Source organism: Pan troglodytes, chromosome 5 (assembly GCF_028858775.2).
Source record: "Pan troglodytes isolate AG18354 chromosome 5, NHGRI_mPanTro3-v2.0_pri, whole genome shotgun sequence".
Classification (NCBI taxonomy): Eukaryota; Metazoa; Chordata; class Mammalia; order Primates; family Hominidae; genus Pan; species Pan troglodytes.
Genome location: NC_072403.2, coordinates 108766490 through 108782907, shown reverse-complemented (window position 1 = coordinate 108782907; position 16418 = coordinate 108766490). Strand labels below are relative to the sequence as shown.

The following is a 16418-nucleotide window of genomic DNA, read 5'->3' as shown; positions in this document are numbered from 1 at the left end:
AGTGTGCTCTCCCTACAGAATCCCTCACTGGTCACTCTTTTGGTCCAATCCTATGCCACTGAGGGTTCCCTTAGCAAAGAGACTGGCATTAGAGCCTTGTCCTCAGTGTACAGTGAGTTGAAAGATGCCTTGAATGTAACCAGTAAATATTGGTCAAAAATATTATAATAAAAGATTTCTGAAACTTAAAGCTTGTTTCTCAGGATACTTGACATGCAACCAGGCCTAGATCCACATATGTTTATCACTGTTCTATTAGCAAAACCAAGAGAAAGATTTTAATAAAAGGTTAGCTCAACATCAAATAGAAATTTTCAAAAATTTCATTAGGGAGTTTTCCAAATATACTCAATAATAATTAGTACAAGGTAATAAATCTCCATCCACCAGCTTCAAAAATTATTAGTCATTTTTTCACCTATTCCTCCTTCCATTATTTTTGCAGGATTATGAAATTCTTCAATATACACCCCAATGACATATTTGTTTTATATATAACTGTCATGCCATTATCACATCTAACAAAATTAACAATAATTCATTTATAGTATCAAATTACTTAGTCCATAATCTGATTTTCCTGATTATTTCAAGGATTATCTTCACAGGTTGTTTGTGCCAAACAGGACATACAGTCCACACGTTGCATTTAATTATGATCCTTAAATCTCTTTTACTCTTTTGTAGTCTGACCCCTGTTTTTTCATGTCATTGATTCCATATGGAAATCAGGTCACTTTGCTTATTGAATGTTTGACATTCTGGATTTGATTGATTGCTTTCTTCAGATGATTTCTAACTTGATCCTCTGTCCCCTGTATTTCCTGTTAGGTCTAGAGGCTTGATTAGATTCAGATTCCGTTGCTTAGGCCATAAAACCTCTCAGTGGTTCTGGGTACTTCTGATTTTGTCATATCATGAAGTACATGGTATCTGCTTATCAGACTTGTAGTTTATAGTGTTTTTCCCCCTTTATCTTCGTTGTTATGTCTCTTTGGGGGAATTTAAATTTATGCTACCTTTATTATCTTTCTCCAGCCAAAGTTCAGAAAAGTCTGGATTTACATAGACAAAACAATCAGTCAAAATACAGTGGTCTAGGTACTGAATTTCTTGGACAAGTTGTATTTGAAAATGTTTACTCTTTCATACACAAAGGGATTGACTAAATAGGGGAAAAAGTTTGTAAGTTGTGAACACTTAAGAGGGATTACTGAATGTAAAATTACAAAAAGCACATCACTAATTACTATGTTTAGAAACTACACTATTAAAAGTTAGGATGAAAATAGCTGGAATTTAATGAGTCATTTGCTAATTATTCAGCATATGGATTTCTAATGCCACTTACTTCTAGCCTTTCTGCTTTTCCTTAGGGAGTTTTTGGTGGTATTTTTACTGCCTTTTAACACCTCCAGAAACGACTCTATGCTTACAACTGACCATAAAATGTACATGTGGAGAGACACATGAAATATTATGACTCAGGATTCATGCTGTGTTACTGAGATAAACCATGAGCAGTTTACACCACAGTTGAAGATTTTTCAGGGGCAAATGCAGAGTAGAAAGTAGTTAGAAATCTGCTGACTACCTGGCATGCTATCTATGGGAAGAAACAGAAACGTAACTTATGAAAGTCAATGTTCTCACTGAAGAAAGAGACAGGCTCCTCAGGTGCTAGATGTGTTCTTCTATGGCTCCAACTCAGGGTTCTCAGCCATGATTGCACATTGGAATCACTTGGGCAGCTTTTAATCTCACTGATGTCCAGAGTCAACCCCGAAATTGAATCTGGGTCTCTGAGGATGGGCCCCAGGCAACGGTATTTTAAAAAAAACCTCTCAGGTGATTCTAATGTGCAGTCAGGGTTGAAAATATCCAATCTAGTCAATAAGAGGTGGCATTTACAAGTCTTACTGTGTGCACAGGACTGTGCAGAAAATCTCTTGCACATAAAGAAATTGATGCTTGGAGAGATGTTATTTGCTCAATGTCTTGCCTCAAAACAGTTTCACACCTAGTCTATTTAGCTTCAGAACCAGAGGCTTTTGAGCTTACTGTGAACATTAACCAAAGTAAGACATTGAATTCATGTCATAACTCAGAACATGCATGATAATGAAACACAAGTTTAACAAATAATACTTATTAAGTATGATGCATGCTGATATTTTAATTAAAATAATACTAGTCAAAACTCAGTAAAATGACTTCATGACTTGGAGTTTGAAAAACTTTTCTAAACCATGACATGTCCTGCAAGTGGCAAGATCTTTTTCCCATCAATGCCTTCTCATTTTGTTTGCTTTCTTGCTTGGAAAATCTTTCCTTTTTCCTCTGCATTTAAAAAAGACCATCTAATTGCTTCCTCGCTATAAAGTGTTTCCAAGACTATTCCAGTCCATAGTGTCTCATTTTCTGATGCCTATTTTGAATACACGGAGATCATCCCACACTTTTTACACTAAATTATGTGATATATTGTGATGTTCTGTAATTGTCTTATATCTTAGATAGTTATGTCTCTTTGAGGACAGTGACTACATTCTATGCTTTTGCTTCTATATCCTTCGAAATGTCTAGCAAAAGCACATGTGTGTTAGGGACATCACAGATACTAAAAAACAGCTATGTACCCTACACAAGTCAACCTCTGAGCTTTCATTTCTTTAGCTCTGAAATGAAAGGGATGTTTTAGGTTATTCTAAAGTCTCTTCCAGTTTATTAGTCTAAATTTCTACGATATATGAGGACTTCTATAAAATGCACAAATGAAGAAAAAAATACAAAACTTTTTTTTATTAGCAACTACTGTAAAAGAAAAGTTCTTGTGTGAGACAAAAAAAGCCTGAAACTTTTTGTCACTTTTTGGTAGGCAAAATATAAACACCTTTTCAGAGAGAAAGATAACATCTTAGAAATCCTTTTTTCTCCAGATACTCAAAGAGCATCAGGACTCAATTTCTCTCCCTGTCTTCATTGTGCTTTCACTGCACAATGAAACATCTTTCATCTGTTATCAAAGATAACATCTTTCTCTCTGAAAAGATAAAGTTACTGAAGTTTAAAAACAAAGCTGGGCTCTTTGGCACTTGGATACTGAAATGTGATTATTCGTAGGCCACTTTTTTTTCCCCCAAGTTGAATATATATATATATAAGGGAATTTCCATGAGCTTTTATCAAATTAAATTGATTGCATAACTAAAAAGGCCTAACAATGAATGTGGGCTTGAGGTACATGGAGGCAGGTTTATAATTTAGGGAAAAAATAATTGAATACAATCATGGTTTATATATTGTTTGTTTGCAGGTGGTTTGTGAAATGTCACAAATGTCACTCAGGATCTTCTCAGTGGCTCCGAGGCCAAAGGATGTGGCTGGTTGGCTCAATTACTAGCACCTCCATGACCCATCAGCATTCTCATTCTTCTGATCCTGAGACTGTTGGTAAAGGAGCAGAGAGGTGGTCAGTCCCCTTGGTGACAGTGGTGGTGATGTGTGTATACTGGGGAATGGGGATTGTAGTGGGCATTTATAGTCTTTATCTACTCAACATTCTTTTGCCTTCTTTATTAACAACACTTTAATTTTCCTTTGGGAAACCTCTTTCTTTCTACTCAGTCCCTGTGGTTTGGGTATATATGAAGGGTACATACAATTATTTCCCTTGACCTTTTTGTAGATAAAGGCAAATAACCCCAGCCTGGCAGTGTGCATTCCATCCCATAGTTACAATGGTTAGTTCAGAGATGAACGCAGGATCCACGTGGGTCTGGTGAGACATTCTTCAGCTTGCTTTCTTTCTGATGCGACTAACTGCTAAGGAGGTTGGATGTTAAGACTGGAGATGTAGGTCTTCCCTCTGTTTAGAGAAATAAAACCAGTGCAGTGAAAGCACAATGAAGACAGGGAGAGAAATTGAGTCCTGATGCTCTTTGAGTATCTGGAGAAAAAAGGATTTCTAAGAACGTGTGTGTGTGTGTGTGTGTGTGTGTGTGTGTGTGCCAGTTCTACTTATGGGATTTATAAACATATGAACCAATAAATTCCAATGCCCTTTGCTGTAGGTTTTGCTAACTCAGTTTGAGTTGTGTGCCGGCCACCTCCAACTATCCTGACTTCACTTTTGCTCGCTGATAATCTCCTTTCCCATCTTAAAAGTTTGGTCCAGGCAAGACCATGTCTCCTGCTTTTATTGAGCCCAGGGCTTATTTCCTCTCCATCTGGTTACAGAAGTTTCTTCAACCTTTTGTATAGTCTCCTCTTGCCTTCTTCTTCTACAAGTTCAACACAAGTGCTTCTTTCACAGCTGTAGGTGGCAGGAGGCAAAGAACTGAGATGTTCTGGTTCAGTCTCAGGGTAGTGATATGCAAGTGCCTTTGTGTGAATGAGGAAATGTCACTCTCTCCGAGCTTGGTGCTAGGACTGGTGCTCTGGAACCTAGGCTAGATCTTAACTCCAAATTGCCTGCCCACCTCCTCAGACAGAGGACACAGTGCAGAGTACAAACTGCACAACACTATACTGAAGTCCCATAGGTCCAAGAAGCAAGGGTTGGAACTATGAGGTAGAAAAACAAGTCCGTGGACAGTAGCAACCCTCTGCTGCTCATGCCCACTGCTGCTGTGGTCTCTTCCTAGGGTGACGATAGCTGCTGATGCTGGGAGCCTCCTGGGCATCACCACCTGAGGCTGTGGCCTCAGTAATGATCACATATGTTGATAATAGCTGAAAATATCACTTGTCACTGAAAGCAGCATTTTCCACTGTCTCAAGATGATACTTTTTCTGGGGGGTCTTCCTGAGTTGTTTGGCATCTTTACAGCCCATGTGTTGATGAAAGTGAATCGTTTTAGAAATCCAGTGGGAGGCCAGCTGGGGATTGGCCATTGGAAGATAACAGAGCACCGGGTAAAGGAGGATACCTGGCAATTCTCCCATGCCACACATCAGGGACACCTTCAAGCATTGGTCTAGGGGCCCCAGCTGGCTTTTAGTTATTTCAGTCTTCTGGACGCCTGGGTGAGACCCTCATCATTGTGTTGGAAATGAGGAAGAATAACCAAAGAAGAAACGCGAGCAGCCTCGGGGAACGCAAATCCACTGGGCAGTAGCCACTGGAGGTGCACTCTGGGGGCTCGTGGGAGCGGGAAACCAGGACCCTAAAAGGACTGCCAGGGATTAGGGGCGGGGCGACCGTCTGGGAGCGAGGCGCGGGGTGCAGGGCGCAGGCCAACGGCGAGGGTTGCCCCAGTGCCGGGTGGGCGCACTTGCGGTACCCTCGATGCCTTTGCCCAGGCGGAGGAACGATGCGACCTGAGCGTAGAGGGGTTCAGGGCAGGGAGCGGTCGAAAGGGGCCGGCGATCCGCCCTGGGGCAGCTCGGGCGTGGCCTCCAGGGATCTCTCCGTCTCTACTTGCCTCCTCCCTCTTTACTTGCCTCCTCCCTCTTTACTTGCCTCCTTCCTTTTTACTTGCCTCCTCCCTCTTTCTCTTCTCTCACTCACCTCCCGGTCTAAAACCGGGGCCGGCGCCTTTAAGAGGGAGCGTTGGTTACCCTGGGGGCGGGAACCCTTCGGCGGCTCGCGAGGCGGCGGCGCTCGTCCGCGATGCTCCTCACTTTCAGCTCCAGCTCCCGCCACCGCCGCCTCTATCGCCGCCGCCGCCACCACCTCCTCTTCGTTGTCCTCCTTCCTCCTCCGCCTGGCAGCGTTGTTCTCTGCAGCGGAGGAGAGAAGTGCTATGTCAGGAAAGTTCCGGGAGGGACTACATGGAGCCATGCTCCCTGGGCTCTTCCGCGGGCGCCCGCGCGCTGCCCTTCGCTTGAGGTGAGGTGAGGCTCGGGATCCCCGGCCCGCGATCCCCGGCCCGCGGGACGGGTAGCCGCACGGGGCGGGGAGCGCTTGCATCCGCCGCGCTGGGCAGGGCGAGCGGTTTGGCGGAGTGCGGGGAGGAATGAGACTGGAGAGACCGAAGTTGTGCCGGAGAAGCTTGGGTTTTCGGGAGGGTTTTTGCAGCTGGACTGGAGTTATTTCGGCCGGCGCCACACGGTGGGGGTCCGGCGGGGACTCGGTTTCTCCCGGGCCGCCCGCCCCCCTCCCCTGCCCGTCTGAGCCGTTAGGCCTTCTAGGGAAACGGTCGGCTGCAGAGGGGCACCCCACGCCGGCTCCTTCCCTGCTGGGCTGTTCTGGTTGAGAATTCAGTGCTGGGAGTGAGAGGAAGGAGATGAGCTCCACTTGAACTTTTACACGGTGGTCTCGCTGCTTGAGGGCTGAAATTTACCTTGTTTGCGAGAGCGAAAGGTCCCTTCGCGCTCCAACAGTTAAGAGAGGTTCCCTCTTCCATGTGGTTCAGCCTGCGGCGCTGTGTGTTTCATCCTTGGCAGGTTTTCAACGTCGCCCTGATTTCAGTCTTCTCTCCTCTGCCCCTTTTCGGAAACATTCTTCTTTTTAATAATAAAATATGTTGTGGAGGCTCAGAGTGCTTAAAAAAAATCCAACAACGTATCTTTATGAAAATTTCCCCCAGGGCTTGCCCAAATTTTCAAAGAGATCGTTTAGTCTTGGATGAGACTGAGTCTCGACACTTAGGGAATACAGGCATCCCTATAGTAGCATGCAGGTTTTTAGTGAGGTAGGATGAAGTTTAAACCATATGTTTTTAAAATAGGATTTCTCTTTGTTTATTGGGTGAGCTTGTTTTTCATTATGTCTTAGATTAAGAAGCCTTCAACCAGTTCTAGGAGTAGTGTTTCTAAGAATCATGGATAAAAACCTCATGTTTCTTGCATAAGCTGATACTGCTTCAGACATTCTAATCCATTGACGAGGTATGTAATACGTGTTTCATTTACTGAAACCTAACATAAAAGTACATTTATTGCAGACGTGGATAAGTTTTTTTCCCACGTGTCCCGTGGGTAAAGGAAGCCCCATTTTCTCACACCCCTAGGTCTCTGCCACACCTCTATTCCTGTTTGCCTTATTCACTCACATTGCCAACTACAAATCTAAGGTGCTGATGAAAAGTCCCTATATTTTGTAAAATGTTGCATAGCCAAAATTTTAGTGACATAATTGATTACATCAATTATGAGCATTCAGATCATTTTGAACAATAAAAACAGAATGTGGGAGCTTATTTAAATAAAAGAGTGCCTTGACGTATTTCTGGTATATGCGTTACATACAATTTTGTGTGTGAAAAGTATACTACCAAGGCAGACGGGATAGTGTAGGAAAGATATTGTTTGTAATGGGAAGCTTTCGAAGAAAATCATCCCAGAATAACCAGTAATACTGTAAAATTTTGTTTGGGATATAGATTTTTATCTCTAAGTACAGTTTTGTCACTTTGCTGTAAAGTATACCAGTACCGAAACTGAAAAAAAGAACCCACCATCTCAAGCATTTTCTGAAAATTTCAGCAAGCTGAACATTCTTGGAGAAAAATTTGCTTAGGAAAAATAAACATAACTAAAACCCCTATGTAGTTACTGTTTTACCTTAAGTTTGCTGGACTACAAGCAAGAAAGTAAGAATTTAGTGTTCCTAAGTGGATGTGACTTAGTTCCTAGAGTTACTTGAGCACCTTGAGATTTTGTGTATGGTTTATTTAATTTGGGATGGTTGTTTTGTGAATGAGTATTTTGGAAATGATATACACAGAGGTGGATTTATATATGTATATATCCATATCACACATATATCTATATTTATGTATCCATACTATATATAGTATAACTATATATACCATATCTGTATATGCTATTGAGTATATAAAAAACATGAAAACCATTTAGGGACCTAATAATACATGTGCACCAGGAACAGTAGGTCTAAAAGATCAGCTAAAAATAGTTATTGCTAGGGCTTGTCATCTTTTCAGCATTTTAGTCAATATCAGTTAAGTTAAAAAGCACTGGTTTTCAGTATGTTCTCGAACTCTTAACAAGGCTTGGATCAGGGAACCATATCCTAACCACATTTATCTATTCAAATGGATAATTGAATAGATTATCCATTGGATAATTGCCAATGGATAATTGAACCAGGCATTTCTTAAGCTTCAATAGGCAAATTCTACGTAAAATTTAGTTTGTCAATATAGTGTTTTCTTCTTTTAATACTTCAAAAATAACCTTTAGGACATTATTCATAGATCTGGGATTTAGAGAGTAGACCTCAAAGGCATGAGAGGCAAACCTTGGGGAAGTTCTGGTACTCCAATTTGTGAAATGATGTCTTAAGCACTTGATTTGAGAGAGGGACCCATTAATGCTTGGAAAAACAATATGTATAAATACAGTGCTCCAGTTACTACAAGCAAAACTATTTCATTCACCTTTGTTATGTTTGTTACCACATTTCACAGCTGAAGCTGCTATATTTCAGCTTATGTATGAAAATTAGAAATGAAATGAAGTAATCTGTTAGGTGGTTTTTTTTTCTTTAATTTGCTAGCTGTTTACCAGAAATGTGTTTATATTTGCTGCAAATCACCTTTACTTTGTTGCAGGTGGCACTTTTTCCTTTTTTTTTTTTTTTTGCAACTATGACATATGTATATTTAGGATGAGTTCTTAGTGTTTCCTTGAAGACACACTAATGAGTTTCACAGAGTTTATGTTGCATTTCTTCAACTTTCAAAACACAACATTTGAGATGTTTGACTACCAGCCTGAGATCATAGATCTTAAGAGCTGATGTGATCCTGGTCAATTATAGTTTCAATTTCCTGGGAATTTTCTATTTAAGGTTAGATGTGCCCTCAATTTGAACTAGATGATCCACAAAATTGGTACTTTTGCAACCACAAAACATGAGAACATTCCAAATGATTTGAAGTGTGGGCAGCCCAACATGCTTTAGGATTTGGTTGGCTTGAGGCGGTATGCCATGCTTGTAAAAATGGTTTCTGAAGCTGACAGCAAGCTGTTTCAGGCTTTAAGTTTGACACATAGGATAAAATGCATTCTAGCCTCTGCACCAGTAAATATGGACAAGATTTGTATCCACTTCTGTTTGTATGACAGAAGATTGAGAAAACTCAAGCGTGAAACTCTAGCTTAATACACAGGAAAGCTCATTCATGTTCGTTATAAACATAATGAAGAGTTAGAAAAGTTGGATTTTAACACAGCTCTCGGGTCTTGGGGAATAGATGGTATATTTGCAGGTATGGGGGCAATCTAGTGGTCACCTATTGAAATTAATAGGGTTATTATTATCAGCATTTCCTTTGAGTGATATGCTGAAGAATTACATCTTCCCAGATACAATTTAGATTAAAAACACCCCCAGCCAGATACTGTACCAATCACCTGGCATATATATTAATTGATTCTTAGATCATTTTCAAATTCTTAACATCATTTTCAATTTAAACCTTTGTGTGTTATTATAGTTATAAGCTTTACATACCTTTTAGGGTTTTTGAGCAAAGCTTCTTGGTTAACTTCTTTCTCTCAATTGACTTAGCTCAGTCTATGTTATTAAAGCATTTGAAAAATATTTTAGGCAAATTCTTTTCTGTGGAAACTTCTAAGGATCTGCCTTGGGGAGGCTGGTGCAGAAGGGACATGATTCTGTATTCTAGCTGTTACCTTTCTCCTAAAATGAGGCATCTTTACATCTTCCTACTTTATACAATATAAAACAAAACAAAAACAAATGCGTAGGTAACTTTAGAGAGAGAACATTTGTAGGCATTTAAAGAAGCCTGAAGTTTAGATCAGAGTAAGAGTTTCAACTGAAAATTATTTAAGAATCAATTAAATCTATCCCATGTGTTTGGTATGGTATTTGGCTGAGGCTGTCTGGTGCAGGATTTTTTGCTGAAGTTGATCCTGGGAGGATGTGGATACAAAGGGAGTTGGGGTGTAGGCATAACATCCATTGTCTTCAAGAGGGAAAAATGTTCAGGTAAGTGGGCTTTTGTAATAAGATCCATTCTTTTCATCATTGTAACTTACTCCATTTCCCCTGTATTTGAAGCACACAGTCTTCCTACTCCATTTTGATTAACCCTGCATAAACCATGATACCTTCTACAGTTTCACACTGTCTATCACTAGCAGAAAGTCTGTTCTCTCAGCTTGTTCCTACTCAGCACTTCTTCAGATGTTTTTCCTTCTTTTGCATTATTCATTTCTTGAATGATAGGAGTTTCGAGTATAAGTTGAATATCAGGTTTCTCCATTTTCTATAAATTGGATAAATTTGCACCCACTTACAGGTTTGGTGATATTGGGAACTTCTCATTTTTGTTTCTATAATTCATGTATAGTTACTATTTCAAGGTTTCAAATCTGTTTTTTTTTTTTTTTAACTTTTATTTAAGTTCAGCGGTATAAGTGCGGGTTTGTTACATAGGTAAACTTGTGCTGAGGGGCTCTGTTGTGCAGATTATTTCATCACCCAAGTATTAAGCCTTGTACCCATTAGTTATTTTTCCTGATCCTGTCCTTACTCCTACCCTCCACCCTCATGATATAATAGATTTTTTTCTTACTTTAGAAGTTTTTCTTGTTCATTATAGGAAATTTAGAGGCCAGGCATGGCCATTCATGCCTGTAATCCCAGAACTTTGGGAGGCCGAGGCGGGAGGATTCTTTGATCCCAGGAATTGGAGACCAGCCTGGGAAATGTGAGGAGACCCTGTCTCTCCAAAAAGTAAAAAAAAAAAAAAAAAAAAGTTAGTCAGGTATGGTGGCACGTGGTTGTGGTCCAAGCTACTTGCGAAGCTAAAGTGGGAGGATCGCTTGAGCCCTGGAGGTTGAGGCTGCAGTGAGCTGTGATCATACCATTGCACTCCAGCCAGGACAACAGAGAAAGACCCTGTCTTCAAAAAGAAAAAGAAAGAAAAGAAAATTTAGAAAATCCAGACAAGTAAAAAGAAAAGAAAAGAAGAATTATACCCAGATATAACTATTATTAGCATTTTGGTATCTATTTTTATATACATATAGAAAAATACTATGATATTTTAATTTCTAAAAATGGCCCTTAGTGTAGATATATAGCTTTATAATTTCGCGTAAAGATGAACCACTTCCCTTATCATGGAATGATCTGTAACATTTTGAATTCTGAATAATATTATTCTATGGATGTATCATAATTTATTGGGGATATAATTTTTTTCTTCAGCTGTACAGTAATGACTATCTTACAGTGCAATTTTAAAAAAATTTTTATTTATTTATTCATTTATTTATTTATTTTTTTTGTGACAGAGTCTCACCGTGTTGCCCAGGCTGGAATGCAGTGGTGCGATCTCGGCTCACAGCAACCTCCGCCTCCCGGGTTCAAGCGATTCTCATGCTTCAGCCTCCTGAGTACCTGGGATTACTGGTGCCGATCACTGTGCCTGGCTAATTTTTGTATTTTTTGTAGATGGGGGTTTCACCATGTTGGTTAGGCTGGTCTTGAACTCCTGACCTCTAGTGATCTGCTTACCTCAGCCTCCCAAAGTGCTGGGATTACAGGTGTGAACCACCGTGCCTGGCTATAGCTCAATTTTTATACATACCTATGGTTATTCCCTTTGGGTAAAACCCTAGACATAGAATTTTTGGGGAGGAATAAAAGGGCATTGATATTTTTCATTGCCCTCAAGGCACTTTATTATTCCCAATATAAAATCTGTAGAGCTAATCATTGTCTTCCCTGTTTATCTTCTACAGTTTTTTTTTTTTTTTGGTAAGTGTAATATGAAAGAGTCAAGTCAGATAGGGTTGGAACCCAGACCTGATTGTCTAGTGCTTTTTCCAAATGAAATAACCCCAGTTTATAGAGATTTAGCCTCAATCCAAAACCGTTCATGAGTGCTCAGTTATAACTATAAATGTTACCTCCAGCTAAACAGGTAGAGTAGTTGAGTGTGCCATGAGAATGCTGTCCCTTTTTCAATTTCAGTTTACTATATTGCCATCTGCCCTCTTGCCCACACATATTGACACATAATTGTGGAATAATAGAGTGAATGAATGTCATTTCCTGTATAGTCATCTCTAAGATGTAAAAATATTCTGTTTTCTGCACTTTGCTGCCAACTCCTGAACTCTTAACATTTAAAATAAATTTGGAAGGTTTAAATTTACAAAATTTAGCCTTGAGCTATGTGTATATGTGTATGCGCATGTGTTTGTTTACATCTATATTTTATCTATATGTTTGTATCTTTCTTCCTTTCTGTCAATAATATGAAACTTCGTCTTAGCCAGAAATTACCTTTTGAAATCAGTTGAGTATCACTCTGGCTACTACAGAAGCATGTGGTCACTTCTAGTAACAAAACTAGAACTATAAAATGAGCAAAAGTCAGGAAAAGGTAGAAACTTAAACACTGATGGCTAAATTTAGAGAGAAATTCTCCCTTTTATTTTTGAAACTAAAATTATCTTTAGCCATTAAATGTGTTCCAAGTGAATGTAGTTATATTTGCATTTTTCATTTTTAGAATTTGGTTCTGGATGTAGAAGGTAAACATGCATGTACTCCCAAACATGCTTTCTGGGACAGTTACCGTTTTCCAGACATTGTTTTCTTCACTGTGGAATAGTTTCCTTTCCTCCTTTCTCTAAGTCAGGCTTAGGTTATCTGCTCCCTTAATACCTGGTACTTACCTGTTTTAGCACTTGGATAAGTGCTAAATATGCTTTTCGTTTAAGTAAGTATCATTTTCCTTTTTACTATCTCAAATAAAAGGAACTATATTTTCAGTGTGGAATGTAACAGGCATGGATAGGTTAAACAGGTAAATTTTTTTTCATGAGGTCTTGTGGATGTTCACTGTTTATAGGAAAGTTCAGAATATCCTTTAGAAACTGATTTTGCCATGTTATTTTTAAAGAATGTTTATTGTGATGTACATTGTACATTTAAAATTGCGTGAAACATACTTTTAAGTTTAAAAAATTGAATACTCATGGACTTACTACTAAAGTTAAGAAATACACCTAGAATTCCTCTGTCTACTCATTCCTCACATGGAGGCAACTCTTGCTTTATCAACCCTCTTTGTGTGGTTATTTTTGGCCTTTTATTACATAAAGGGAATTTTACTACTGTAAATATTTATACTTTTATGCTTGCTTCATTTGCTCACTGTTATATTTTTTAGATTCATCAGTGTTGTTTGTAGCTGTAATTTGTTTTTTGTTAATTTATTGTATATAATGTATAATATATAGTAGAGATGATCAGCAAAGCCGAAAGTTGCTTCTTTGAAAATATTTATATATTTGTTTCTAACATGTTCATTTTTACTCTTTTTTTTCAATGTTTTTAGGTTTATTCCTGCCTTTATTCTAATTTTTTAGGTTGAGTGCTTAGCTCAGTTGTGAGTCTTGCTTTGTTCAGAGTATAAATCTCGAATCATCACTTTAGCTGCTTATGTTTTCATACAATTCTAAGTATTTTCTTTGTTTTTAAGACAGGTTCTCATTCCTTTGTCCTGGCTGGAGTGCAGTGGTGTGTGATCATGGCTCACTGTAGCCTTGACCTCCTGGGCTTCAACGATCTCCTCACCTCAGCCCCCTGAATAACTGGGACTACAGGTGCATGCCACTATGCCTGTCTAATTTTTTTCATTTTTATTTTTTGTAGAGATGAAGTCTCACTGTGTTGTCCAGGCTGGTCTTGAACTCATGGGCTCAAGCCATCTTCCCATTTTAGCTTCTCAAAGTGTGGGGATTCCAGGCATCAGCCACCGTGCCTGTCCTAAGTATTTTCTATGATTTGTTTGATCCATGAGTTAATGAGAATCATGTTTCCTAATTTCTAAGCATATTTTGTTGTGGTTGTAGGTGATCTCTAAACTATTTGTGATATGGTCAGAGGATGTGGTCTGTATCTTACCAGTTCTTTGATGCTTGTTAAGGTTAGCTCCATGGACAATGGCAGGGGTTCTCTACAAATAAGTGTTCCATGTGTAGCTTTAAAACGATGTGTATTCTCTAGCTACTGGATGCAGTTTCATGTGTATCTATAAGATGAAAATTTTAAATGTGCTATTTAAATCTTTATCCTTCTTGATGTTTTTATCTACTTGATCATTTAATTACTGAGAGATTATAATTATGGATTTATTATTTTCATCTGTTTAATTCACCTTTTACTTTATATGTTTTTGAGGTTTATTATTAGATACATACAAGTTTAGATTTTAAAATATTTTTGTGGGAAATTAACCCTTTTGTCATACGTCATACCTTCTGTATCTGTAATAGTATTGTTTGAATTAAAGTCTCTTTTTCTTTGATAGTAATACAACAATAAAGGGTCCCCTATAGATTATGATGGGCTTGACACACCTTTCCCTACTTGTTGGCTTTAAAGTTGGATCTATATCCTTATGATTTTAGATGTGTCTCTTGTAAATAGCATATAGCTGGATCTTTGCTTTTAACTGGAGAGTTTAATCTCTTTATATTTAGAATGAAGACTGACTTGGATTTATTTATCATATTATTATGTATTTTCTATTCTGCTTTTTCTTTGTCTTCTTTCCTTTCTTGCCTTCTTTTGGATAGACTGACCCTCTGCCCCTACCATTTATTTTTTGTTTTTACTATTTTTATTTAGGGGGTCAGGAGATTACCTATAAGTTCTACATCTATTATTTTAGTGGTTACCCAGACAATTTTAATATATACTCATCTTTTTCTAAAGTTAATATCTTTGCCTTCTATTACGGAATTGAATTGTATCCCCCAAAATTCATATGCTGAAGCCCTAATCCCCAATATGACTATATTTGGAGATAGGGCCTATAAGGAGGTAATGAAGATTAAATAAGACTATAAGGGTAGGGCCCTGATCCAATAAGATCTCTGTGGAGATACAGAGATCTCTCTCTCCCTCTGCATACACAGAGGGAAGGCCATGTAAGATCATACGTGTCTACAAACCAGGAAGAGAGGCCTCACCAGAAATGCATCCCGATAGTACCTTGATCTTGGACTTCTAGCCCCCAGAACTGTGAGAAAATAAATTTCTATTGTTCAAGCCACCCAGTCTGTGGCATTTTATTTCTTAGGAATTGTTTAACTCTTATGATACCTTCCTCCAACTTGCATGTCATTGTTGTTGAGTATTTTAGTTCTAGCCTGTTTTTTCTCTCTCAAGTTAGAAATTACTTTTATTGCTTTATACAGTATCTGTTATATTTAGTTCTTTATTCATTAATATCTTTCCACCCAGTTTCTTCTTGTCTATCAGACCTTCTATCTGGGATCATTTCTTTTTTGCCTGACATATATCCTTTAATTTTCCTTTACTGAGTGTGTGTGTGTATGTGTGAAAGAGAGAAGGAGAGGGAGAGAGAGAGATTTTTGTTTGTGACAATCCTTTTAATTTAATTTAATTTGCTGAAAGGAAGTATCAAAAATATCATTTCATTGTCTTCTGTATTTTATTATTATCATTGAGAATTAAGCAGTCAAGCTCATTTTTTTCTTTGTCAGGGAATCTATCTTTCCAAACTCTGGTTCCTTCTAAGATCTTTTGAAGATACTCTCTTTCTCCTTGAAGATATTATCTCTGTCTATTCTGAATTTTTGATCTGATGTTTTTGGGTATGAATTTTAACATCTCTTATTTGGCATTAGATAGGCTACATTGAGGACTAGCATTTTTCAGGAATTCTGGAAACTTCTATTTACAATCCTTTTGAATATTTTCTCATTAATCTTATGATCTTCTGGAACTCCAATTCCATGTCTGGTAGACTTTCTATGTTTTTCTTCCTTAGTTCATCTCTTTTATCTTTCATTGTTTTCGCTTGATTGTATTTGGAAAAATTTCTTATGTTCTAACTTGCAGTTTATTCACTTCAACTATGTCTAATACGCCACTTTGTTGATTTAGTTTTTAATATCAGTTATATTTTTCATATATGGAACTTTATTTTCAAATCTGCTTGTCTTCTGGTCATAATTCTAACCATTTATTATTTTTATATTCTTTGTCTAATAATTTTCATAACTGAAGTCTTTTGTGAGTTTGTCTTTTTTCCCCTTGCTCTTAATCACTCATGTTGCTTTATTTTGCTTTATTTTGAGGTTTTTGTGGTTTTTTTTTTTTTTAGACTGTGTTCACTTGCCTTGGAACTTTGTGGTAATTATTTCAGGCCTGTGATGAAGGTGAGTTCCTCCAGAGGGGAAATACATTTGCTGTTGCCTGCTAGCTTGGGTGCTGTACTGACTTCGGCACATTTTAAATCAGATTTCTGTTTGATGATGCCTTATTTCTTAAAATGTACCTTGTGGTTACAGATCTTTTGGGAGAGATTATTTTCTTTTTTCCATGATGTATTTTCTTCATGCAATAAAATATAATTTTTATTTCCGTTTTCTTTTGATGTGGTAGAGTTTATTTTTCATTCACTTTTACCCTAGCAAATATTGGC

General features: G+C 38.2%; 2 protein-coding genes across 6 annotated transcripts in view; one reads left to right on the top strand and one right to left on the bottom strand.

Annotated features, from left to right (window-relative positions):
- Positions 1 to 252: 252 nt before the first annotated feature.
- On the bottom strand, positions 253 to 10205 carry LOC134810337 (uncharacterized). Its single transcript, XM_063813275.1, has 3 exons — positions 10112 to 10205; positions 5513 to 6276; positions 253 to 3868 (listed from the first exon to the last, which is right to left on the bottom strand). The coding sequence occupies exons 1-3, from the start codon at positions 10203 to 10205 to the stop codon at positions 3842 to 3844; spliced, it is 885 nt and encodes a 294-aa protein (XP_063669345.1). The 3' UTR covers positions 253 to 3841.
- GPR63 (G protein-coupled receptor 63) overlaps positions 5561 to 16418 on the top strand; it is a 43435-nt gene continuing 32577 nt past the window's right edge. The window contains exons 1-2 of one of the 5 annotated variants that reach the window (XM_063813283.1): positions 5561 to 5838; positions 6722 to 6834. The gene's annotated coding sequence lies outside the window, so the exon portion shown is untranslated. Of the gene's footprint in view, positions 5839 to 5870; positions 6056 to 6721; positions 6835 to 16418 lie in introns of those variants that run through there. The other 4 variants (XM_063813281.1, XM_054686148.2, XM_518644.9 and 1 more) reach the window with 4 other exon arrangements.